Genomic DNA, 9541 nt, shown 5'->3' with positions numbered 1-9541 from the left:
AAGGTGGACGCTTCCAAGTTCTCACTGGACGACTGTCGAAGAGTGGTTCTCTTCGACTACTCCAAGGCCGATGAAACCGTGACGTGGCGCCAGTACTCAGTGGTCAAAAAGAATTTGGACCTGAGTCGAGGTGTACGAAAGCTCCTCAAACTCCGAAACACCGGCCGCAGCCTCAACTTTGCGAGTCAAGCGGACGTGTCCGAGTTCGTCCTTTCTGGTGGCGTTACTGGCGCCGGCAACGTGAGCGAATCTGAAGCCGACGAGACGACCGTTGTCAAGGTGGCCGATTTAGAGAGCTCCGTGGATAAACTGGGCGTCACGTGAGTCATAAGCGGGGCATTGATCTAGTCTCCGCGAAATCGGACCTAGGATGACGCTGCAACTCGAAATGATCAGATCAGGGGTAATGGGTGGGGCAGTCACCTACAAGCGCCACGGAAAATTGCGATCGGAAGAGGAGGAGGACGACCTGGCGCATCTGTCCTCAGACGAAGAAGAGGCCATGGAGTACGCCCAGAAAAGGTCAAAGAAATCTGAGGACAAGGCACACGAGCAAGGGGACCGCCCAGCAAAGCGCGTTAAGTTTGCAGACGACGTAGAGAATAAGAAGGTCGAGGGCTCTGTCGGTAAGAGCAATGTCGATGAGAGCAAGGTCGATGAGAGCAAGGACGATGAGAGCAAGGACGATGAGAGCAAGGACGATGAGAGCAAGGACGACGAGAGCACGGACGATGAGGAGTTGGAGCTCGTGTAATTCTACTTGGCATTGACAACTTCCTGGATGATCTTGTGCATCTGGTCTATATCCGCAAGAAGTGACACTCCCCAGTTCATTCGTGACCTCCAAATCTTCGTCAGGGTTGAAACCCAGGAGTTGAATCTCAGCTGCTCCTCCAGATCGCCCAGTTTGAGCTCTGGTGGCTGGTAACGGGCGTTGGCCATAATGTCGGCCTCCACAAGATCCCTCATGAGAGATAACAGGTAGCTCTCATGCTCTAGAGAGGTGGGGAGTAAGGGCCACTCGACGTCGTCGCTGCTGTAACCCTCCTCCCAGGTCAAGAGTCGAAAGCAGGCGAGTACTCGCCTGAAATCCAGAGACCTGTAACTGAAGGATTGGCAAACTTACACGGTCGAGCCCAGGATGCTGCCCTTGCGAGCGCCACAATGGTAGTCTGGTGAAGTTGATACGGCTGCCTTACGTCTGTGGAGTTCCTGCAGCCTCGGGCCCATTTTAAGCAAAGAATGTGGGACGTCGACTTGGAATTCGATGGTCGACGACAGCGCCGATCCGGCTTCTACCACGCCAAAGTAAGCAAACAGGACGTCCGACGGCATGGCGGGCTGCTGGACAACAACCATCGATTGCTCAGATTGAAGTGTAATATTCTCCCCGTCGACGTGGAATGTCGCACCGTAAAACGGCGAGGACTGGGCCATGGATAGACTGGGAATGACCCACATTTCGCCTGTACATCTTTTATCGAGCACTCACGGTGTGGATAGAGACTGTGACTTGTAGGATCGAATGATAGAACGGCAGGGAACGGATGTACGTCTGGTTACTAGAAGCCCGAAAGATTACAGTTGTGGAATCGTGCCAGATGATGAGCCCACAGAAACTGATATGTGGGAGGCTGGTTGCTCACCGTCGCGAATGGCACGGGTTCATCAGACTGCTGCACCCGCCCGTAGCTCTCCAGCGCTTGCAAAGCCGGAACCTGCAAAAAGGTAGGGTAGATGCCGCCTAAGGCTCCAGATTCCAGCTGGTCCTTGGTTGGGGGCTCTTTTTTGCTGCTGGCCATCACAAACCAAGGATAGAAGAGACCGTGCTGCTGGAACCATGGCGGATCAGGCCGCGGCGGCGTTCCGGAGGACCCTTCTCGGTGTAAGTGAAGTATGGACACTATTTTCTGCTCCAAGGCGCTAAGATGGCTCTCGTCGTCGAGCACCACGCGCCGTGCATCGGTGAGCGTCACTTCCGGCGACACCTTAGTCAGTGTGATCTGGCCCGAGTGAGATCCAAGCTTGAATGGGGTTCCAGCAACTACCGATTCAAAATTTGCCAACAGGGATTGAATCCGCCGCTGGGATTGTCGTTGCTCTTCTACCGCTGAGTGGAAGAATGATCCCAGCCAGGACACCCCCAGAAGCAGGCAGAAACCGCGTACTTTCTCTAGCATGCACCTAATGCCAATATATTCACTCTGTGCGGCGCAGACCAGTGTAAGCGTGACGCGCGGTGATGCGTGTTTTGGAAGATTATCTCAAAAGGGTAGACACCGAATCAATGGGCGAAAAACACACCAAGCTGTGCTCGGCCGGCAATTTTAATGGTTCGGGCTCTTCTGTTCGCGGAGCAGGTCGCCTACCTTCTGTATGAGGCTGTGCTTGAGGAGGGAGGCTACTGGCCCTTCTCCTTCGACGACTTGGTGAGCTACCACAGCAGATCCGACGTAGCTCAATCGCGTAGATGACGTAGCGGCTGATCTAATTCTGGATCCCACTATGCCGAACGCAGTACTCACGGAACCGCTATGCGAAAGGAACTACAACCTCCCGTGTCCCTCGACTTGGACGTATGTAGGCGGTAATATATGCGAACCCTCAACCTTGTATGCTGGGCCCTGTGGCAATGAGGACGTCACGGACTTCAGTCCAATAGAAAAAGCTAATCTCGCGTCGTCGTGCAATACACATTGGGATTGCGTGACGGCGTGTCCAGCTCACACGGACTGGAGCGCACCCTGCCCGTATGGTTGGACTGTTAACCAAGACAAGAGTTGCAGCGCATCGCATATTTACAGAAAGAAAGGGCCGTGCATACCTGACGAGACTTTCCAAGATCACACGCCCGTAATGCGGGAGGAGTGGGCCTACCGCTGCGACGTCCACTGGCCATGCCAGGGCGCCGCAGTCGTCAGCTACATCGAGGGCAACAGCCTCCCTGGTCTGTACCACCAAGTGGTAACCGGCCCACCCCCGCCTTTCCACGAGTGGGATACACCCGCGGCATACACAGAGCATGTCCTCGGAACTGGCTCCAGGACCCAGACAGGCCACATTGGTGCCACTCCCCGCTGGACTACTTGGGGCCCTGTCCTCGCGTCATGGACGTCTCTGGCATCTACGGCGACAGAGAGAAAATGCATCAAGTGGAGGTTATATGCCATGTGGAGTTCAAGCCGCGCGAGTCCACTCGCCGGCAGGCGGCGCTCGCTCGGTCGTCGGGCGTAGTGTGGATGGGGTTGTGCCCTCACAACTGGAGGCCCAGTGATCAGGGTAGGCAGCCACGGCCTGGGTAACCCAGGCTTCTGCATCCGACCTCCGGTTTCCTCAGACAGGTGCGGAGCGTTGTTTGACTCTGCTGGGTATACGTTGGAGCTGCGGGGAATTTTCACTGCGGTGTGTCAGCAGGGAGAACGGGTCAAAGGCTCTAACGCCCCCTACCTTACCGGAAGCTCCGACGACGCTTTGACCTGGTGGCAAAGCGGAGCCGAAGGGCCTATCGTGTGGGACCGCCGCCAACCACACACGGTCGTGGGAGGGGTTGTGGGAGCTGTACGCAACTTCACGGAATTCTCGGCGGTCCCTAGAGTGCAGGGCGCTGAGGAAAGAGAACATGTGTACCAGAAGTACGCGACGGACGGAGTTATCTACGACGAGGGACTCGCCAAGGCCCGAAAGCAGATCTTAGAGATCGCAGGGCAAGGCCTCACACAGTACCGAGACATGCAAGTGGCGCAAGGGTTTCAGCGCTCCAAAGGGTGAGAGCTGGGTGGCTCGAGTAACAGCATACTCCATCACGAATTTCCTCGTCTATCGAGCGCGCGATTGGATGCCCTAATTGACACAGAGACCGATGGCTTGCCAAGATTTAGACAAACCTCCAGCCGCAGCCTGAAAGCCGTTCTGGGATTCCAGCAAATCGGCAACTTGGTGGAAGTCCCGACCGCGTGCGAGCAGGATTTTGATAAGCCGTGTCCTGTAGGTTGGTCACCTGTAACGGACCCTGCCAGTTTGGAAGTGACTTTATGCCTATCAGAGGTGGAGTGAGGCGTCAGAGGCGGGGCCACACAGCATTCTTCCTGGGGGCAAAGCGATTCCCTTTCCCGACATGACAATCGACGAGAAAGTGCAGGTCGCGGACAAGTTCAGCCTCGACTGGCCCTGTCGTATCTGTCCGCAGGACTTCGTTTCTCCGCGGTGTCCGGAGGGGTGGAGAGAGATGTCCCGGGGGGTTTGCAGGGCAGATCTCAAGCTGGTGACCATCACGTCCAGGTGCCCACGTGTAGTGGCCTTCCAGTATATGGTGCCCGAGCTACGGCGGATCACAGCCATGTCCTGCAACCACCAATGTATGTCGGAAAGAAGATACTCATTCAGGGCCCTGCGGGGGCGGCAAGTGCGTGCGATCGCTTACGCCCCACTGCCCGAAGCACTTTACGCCAGACGAACGGAAAGTCCGCCAGCTCCAGTGAGGACAGATTAACCCGTGACAGCAGAGATTTTTCCGAGAGGGAAATCAGCCAGCTGGCTGTCAAGTTCGACGGCCAGCTCGGCATACATTGTCACTTCGCTCCCAGCAAGTGGCAACGGCTGAAGCGGAGAAAGCCGGGCTCCTGCGGTAGAGTCATCTTCGTACCCTTTTCCATTCCAGGGCGGCAGGCTCTAGTGTGGGACTGCAACGTGAAGTGGCCATGCGCCAAGAAATGCAAGCAAAACTTCCGTCAGAGGTGTCCGTATGGCTGGCTGTACAAGTCTGACACCCGGAATTGCCACGCCCCTGTTGCCTCGGCTACGACACTCCTGTGGAGCAGGATGCCTCTCTGCTCGAATTCAGTTCCGTAGGCGTCCCTCACTGAGCGTATTCAGCTACAAAACCTTTGGTCTGTGGGCGACTCGCGGAAAAAAAAAGTATCAACGGAAATGCAATGCGCCTTGGCCATGCACCTGCGAACAGGACTTCTCCAAGCCGTGTCCCTACAGGTGGATCCTGCAAAAGAGCGGAAAGTGCAAAAAGCCTCGCTTTGGGAAGAACTCTGGAGACTGTGTTGATAAGGTTATCGACCTGAGTAAAGCTACGTTCCGGCGGAAATGGGAAGTTGCCTACAGATGCAGGGTCACATGGCCATGCGGTGGACACCGCGCTATCCTCCCCGACGACGCAACGTGGCAAACCCTAGCTGCCAGACGCGACCCTGCCGTCACAGAACAGTTCTAGTTGTGGTACATCTGCACGTCGACTATGTGTGTGGTCTCCACTTCTCCGTGCAACAGGCACCTCAGAACGAATGCGGGTCTCTCTCGGTTTACCCAGTTGCGAGCTGTGAACGTGATGGTGTCGTAGACGCGGCCTTCAGGTTCGACTTGGGTCTCGCAGAGGTCGTAGTCCAGGAAGTTCCTGCTCGTTACTTCGACCTGCCAGTGGTAGTCCGGAAGACGGCTGACGTTGAACTGAATTGTTTTTGTTCCGTTGAGGTGAGCCGTGGTATGGTCTGAGACACTCTCTTCCGTGAAGTACAGGGGGCCGTTCTCCACCGCCCTGTGGGGCAGGCTGCTACTCACTTCAGCTGTCGTCTCCTCGCTATCCCCGAGGCCTCTAAGGCGAGCTTCCGAGGTTCGAATTGTGATTGTGAAGGGGAAAGGAAAGTCGTTTGAGAGATTTCCATATTGGAGTTCGAGACCTCCCTCGTCGATAATAGCTTCTTGTGTGAGGTTCGTGAAGTTCTCGTCACAGCCCTCGAATTCATCCTCAAGCGCTTCGCCCACCATGGAGTCTTCTGATATGTCGACGATAGAACCGCCTTCCAGTTCGCAAAGGTCATAGCAGCCCGGGTCCTCTGCATTGTTCCAGGGCCAGATGGGTTCAGCGGAGGAGCTGACGGCCCCAGTTGTGATGGCGAATTCATGTACGAACTCGGATTCGAGATGGAGGCCGTTGAGCATGCTGGCTTCCGGATCAGGGAGCAGATCGGCGAACGCGATGGGGAACAGTAGCAAACTAGAAGCCTTCATTAGTGATGAATTTAGCCATCTCATGAGAGTTCTCGTGGAACATTTGTTGCATCTCGAATACAAACAGTTGCTGAGAGGTCTGTTAGTGATTTGCTCATCATCTCGTTAAGGTATGCTTCGCATCTCTTCCCAGTCACGCGCATACAGACGTTCACACACACGAGGTCAGCAAAATCGAGAAGTGTGATCCCAATGAAACATTGACATGGTGCGAATCGAGGCGGAGCGTGTGTTGGTCGAATCGAAAAGAATTCTCGAATTGATGGACTTGAGTGATCTGGAGATCACACCTCTGGGAGCTGGCTGCGAGGTCGGCCGCTCCTGCATACACATGACCTACAGAGGGCAGTCCATTCTCTTTGACTGCGGCATCCACCCTGCGTTTTCGGGAGTCGGCGCCTTGCCAATCTTCGATAAATCTCGCCTGGATGAGGTTGATGTCTGTCTAGTCACTCATTTCCACCTAGATCATTGCGGAGGCGTGCCGTACCTTCTCAGTAGGTGTTTAAATGGGATCCACACAGACCACACATCGTTTGCGGGAGCGGTGTTGATGACCCCGGCCACGAAGGCCGTCTGCAACTTGCTGTGGCGAGACTACACACGGGTTTATACGGGAGGCCCCACGGTTAACAACCGCCCATTGTTTTCGGTCGAGGACGTAGTTCGTACGATGAAGGTCGTGCAGACCATAGACTTCCACGAGGTGGTCGAGGTGCACGGCATCAAGATCACGTGCTTCGGAGCGGGTCACGTCATCGGGGCCTGCCAGTTCTTGGTGGAGATTGGAGGCGTCCGGGTCCTGTACACTGGGGATTTCTCTCGTGAGGACGATCGGCACGTCCCCAAGGCTGAAATACCCGACGTGGATGTGCATGTGCTGATCTGCGAATCTACCTTCGGTATTCGGGTAACGCTTCCTCGGAAGAAGCGCGAAGAGGCCTTCCTGCGGTCTGTGCAGCAGGTGGTCAGCAAGGGCGGAAAGTGTCTGCTGCCGGTCTTTGCTCTTGGACGTGCACAGGAGATTCTGCTCATGCTGGAGGAGTTCTGGAGCAAACATGAGCGGCGTCTCGGTAACATCCCTATATATTTTGTGTCTCCTCTGAGCATCAAATGTATGCCCATTCTAAGCGGATTCATATCTTCAGCCGGCGACGGTGTTAAGAATAGGGCAATGTTGACTGGCACCGATCCGTTCACTTTCAGGTTCATTCAGACCGTAGGCAAGGTGTCGAGCATCAAAGGTGTTATAACCAGCCCGAACAAGCCGGCAGTGGTTATGGCCGCCCCGGGAATGCTGCAGACTGGACCGTCCCGGGAGCTCTTTGAGTTGTTGGCGGGGGACCCTATGAATAAGATTATTCTTACTGGGTACGCGGTCAAGGGCACAGTAGCCGATGCTTTAAGACGAAATCCTCAGAGCGTCCAGATCTCCGATGGTGCTGCTAAGGTGAAAGCGAGCTTCGAGGAGATTTCGTTCTCGGCCCACTCTGACTTCGACCAGACTTGGGGTTTCGTAGAGGCGCTGCGCATTCCTAACATCGTCTTAGTCCACGGCGAGAAGAACGAGTGCCAACGTTTACAGGCGAAGATGATTAGCAAAAATCCGAAGCTTTCAGTCTTCGCACCCGAAGTACTTCAAACGGTCCGCCTGCAGTTTCCACCGCATGTTGCCTGCCTCGCCATGGGCAGTTTAGCTCGACGTATCAAACTGTATTGTCGGGTCGAGAGTGAGAAGGCCAAAGGTAAGGATGAGTCGAAGGAGACGCCCACTCCGCTGCCCGATACATGTGAAGCTGTCGCAATTTCGTCTACGTCTCATCCGGCAATGCTGGTGCAACTTGAGGACCTAGAGGCGACTACAGGCCTCCGGCCCATGACACTTACCCACCAGGTAAAGTACCCCTACCCGTTCCGACTCGACCTGTGGCCTGCCTTCGGAGAGCTGTGCCGTGAGACATTGAAGGTCGCCGTGGTTCAGACGGGACTCAGTATGGTCGTGGCCGCCAGCGTCCAGGTAGCTCTATCTGAGGTGGAGGCCCCCGCGAACTCGCTGCCGGTCGGTATTATGGAAGCCTCTTGGAAGCAAGACCCCAGGTCCGATTTGTACGCAGACGCCATTTTTTTCCTGGCGGCAAAGATTCATGTATGACTCGGTTCCTTGAGTGCCTTGCCCGGAGACGACTGCAGCTTGATCAAGCGTGCCACAAGATCGGCGGTCTTTTTCACCCGGTCATCGATATCCAATTCGGTTGAATGGTCGGATTCCACGTACGCATTCTTGGCGCCTGTCGTTACTGCACATCTAACCCACTTCCCAATTTCCGGCTGGCTTCGTCGAGGCTGTGTCCGAGTTCGGAGTTCCCTACAGTTTCAGTGCTTGGGCGGGACTGCACTCGAGAATCTTCACAGCCTCTGCGGCTTTAGCGACTGATTATCCGTGCTCTTTGTGGCTCACTGGCGCCCGAGATGTCCGTTTCCGATCTCCGTAACAAAACGTCAGCAGCTAATGCCAACGACAGTAACAGCGAATAGCGCATTGAATTATGTCACACATCACGCTTGGGCGGCATTCTCAAGTGCTGATTGCACAGAGCCCATGTAGGCTCGCACGTCTCCGAGAAGAGTTCTTCGGGCTTCGGCGTTGCTGATACAGTCCAGCGGAGAGCAGCCAGATTCATTCGAGTGTTGGAAGGCGGACAGTACCCACATGGGTCCAGTGAAAGGCTTGCCTTCCGGCCAGAGATCCGCACGTTGGATGCGCTGCAGGAACTTTTTAAGCAGGGCCGGGTCGTTGGATTTCGAGGCGAAGTGCAACAAGGTGTTCGCTTTCGGGGAGAGATGGAAGAACGGATGGAAGTTTCGCACAGGCCTCAGCAAAAGCATATCTGTCAGCGGCGAGCTGAGTGCTGATTTCAGCCCCAGGTGAAGAATGTGCTCAAGTATTGTGACGGATCCCTGAAACAAATGTTAGAAGATACTGTGGTACGCTTACGATTCGACAGGATGCTAGGTCGTCAATGAGACCGAGTACTCCTTCCTCGGAAATTTCTGACTGGATGCCGTTGAGCAGCTTAGTGAGGCGATGGTCAGCCAAGAGCAAGGGGTTTCTGTCGGGGAACTCCCTCTGGATCATGGGGATGTTTATAGGGCCCCGCAGACACTGGTCCTGTGCCTCTGGTTGGGGCGAGTAATCACTGAGGAGGGCCACGATCGAGTTCATATGCGCCGCCGCCCGCGAGGGCAGACGCAGGGAGCTGCAGAAAAGGCGAGGTGGTGAAGGCCAGAATCGATTGAGCAGTTCGACAGATGCTGAGTGTCGCTGGACGACTGGATCTGACCGTGCCACCGTTTGAGCATTCTCCGCATATGGTGTTGGGGGATCTGACCGTGCCACCGTTTGAGCATTCTCCACATATGGTGTTGGGGGAGATCTCGAGGGCCTTTGACGAACGACTGGCGCCTTCGCCTTGGGAAATGCTCTCCTGAGCAAGCGTCTAGCGGGCTTAATTTCGGGGAGTGGACT

At 55.3% G+C, this 9541-nt stretch overlaps 7 protein-coding genes across 12 annotated transcripts; 3 read left to right on the top strand and 4 right to left on the bottom strand.

Annotated features, from left to right (window-relative positions):
• KVP18_001286 (uncharacterized protein) lies at positions 1-754 on the top strand (the record flags this gene model as incomplete). 2 transcript variants are annotated; one of them, XM_067951157.1, is made up of 2 exons in its annotated part: positions 1-320; positions 349-754. In XM_067951157.1, coding segments are annotated over 2 exons (726 nt in total), but the record flags the coding sequence as incomplete, so codon positions are not given. The 2 variants fall into 2 exon arrangements, with proteins under 2 accessions (XP_067805778.1, XP_067805779.1); XM_067951158.1 differs by lacking the exon at positions 1-320 and having other exon boundaries at positions 371-754.
• A 2-nt stretch (positions 755-756) lies between these two features.
• On the bottom strand, positions 757-1474 carry KVP18_001285 (uncharacterized protein; the record flags this gene model as incomplete). Of its 2 annotated transcripts, XM_067951155.1 has the most annotated exons (3): positions 757-1099; positions 1127-1428; positions 1460-1474. In XM_067951155.1, 3 exons carry the CDS (start codon positions 1472-1474, stop codon positions 757-759), a joined length of 660 nt encoding a protein of 219 aa, XP_067805776.1. The 2 variants fall into 2 exon arrangements, with proteins under 2 accessions (XP_067805776.1, XP_067805777.1); XM_067951156.1 differs by having other exon boundaries at positions 1127-1461.
• Positions 1475-1562: 88 nt separating this feature from the next.
• KVP18_001283 (uncharacterized protein) lies at positions 1563-2180 on the bottom strand (the record flags this gene model as incomplete). The annotated part of the gene is made up of 1 exon (XM_067951152.1): positions 1563-2180. The coding sequence occupies one exon, from the start codon at positions 2178-2180 to the stop codon at positions 1563-1565; it is 618 nt and encodes a 205-aa protein (XP_067805773.1).
• A 150-nt stretch (positions 2181-2330) lies between these two features.
• On the top strand, positions 2331-4478 carry KVP18_001284 (uncharacterized protein; the record flags this gene model as incomplete). 2 transcript variants are annotated; one of them, XM_067951154.1, is made up of 8 exons in its annotated part: positions 2331-2466; positions 2519-2750; positions 2805-2993; positions 3020-3279; positions 3308-3764; positions 3792-4049; positions 4078-4355; positions 4384-4478. In XM_067951154.1, 8 exons carry the CDS (start codon positions 2331-2333, stop codon positions 4476-4478), a joined length of 1905 nt encoding a protein of 634 aa, XP_067805775.1. The 2 variants fall into 2 exon arrangements, with proteins under 2 accessions (XP_067805775.1, XP_067805774.1); XM_067951153.1 differs by lacking the exons at positions 2331-2466; positions 2519-2750; positions 2805-2993; ... (1 more) ...; positions 4078-4355; positions 4384-4478 and having other exon boundaries at positions 3164-3233; positions 3272-3768.
• Positions 4479-5217: 739 nt separating this feature from the next.
• Positions 5218-6015, bottom strand: KVP18_001282 (uncharacterized protein; the record flags this gene model as incomplete). Its single annotated transcript, XM_067951151.1, has 1 exon — positions 5218-6015. One exon carries the CDS (start codon positions 6013-6015, stop codon positions 5218-5220), a length of 798 nt encoding a protein of 265 aa, XP_067805772.1.
• A 205-nt stretch (positions 6016-6220) lies between these two features.
• On the top strand, positions 6221-8167 carry KVP18_001281 (uncharacterized protein; the record flags this gene model as incomplete). Of its 2 annotated transcripts, XM_067951149.1 has the most annotated exons (2): positions 6278-6512; positions 6540-8167. In XM_067951149.1, the coding sequence occupies 2 exons, from the start codon at positions 6278-6280 to the stop codon at positions 8165-8167; spliced, it is 1863 nt and encodes a 620-aa protein (XP_067805770.1). The 2 variants fall into 2 exon arrangements, with proteins under 2 accessions (XP_067805771.1, XP_067805770.1); XM_067951150.1 differs by having other exon boundaries at positions 6221-8167.
• Positions 8168-8571: 404 nt separating this feature from the next.
• Positions 8572-9238, bottom strand: KVP18_001280 (uncharacterized protein; the record flags this gene model as incomplete). Of its 2 annotated transcripts, none has more annotated exons than XM_067951147.1 (2): positions 8572-8973; positions 9011-9238. In XM_067951147.1, the coding sequence occupies 2 exons, from the start codon at positions 9236-9238 to the stop codon at positions 8572-8574; spliced, it is 630 nt and encodes a 209-aa protein (XP_067805768.1). The 2 variants fall into 2 exon arrangements, with proteins under 2 accessions (XP_067805768.1, XP_067805769.1); XM_067951148.1 differs by having other exon boundaries at positions 9011-9151.
• Positions 9239-9541: the final 303 nt, after the last annotated feature.

This window comes from the organism of the source record quoted next (assembly GCF_019968955.1).
Source record: "MAG: Porospora cf. gigantea A chromosome Unknown PgA_NODE_917_length_9541_cov_330.064, whole genome shotgun sequence".
In the NCBI taxonomy this organism is placed as follows: Eukaryota; Apicomplexa; class Conoidasida; order Eugregarinorida; family Porosporidae; genus Porospora; species Porospora cf. gigantea A.
This window is presented reverse-complemented; position numbering and strand designations above follow the sequence as displayed.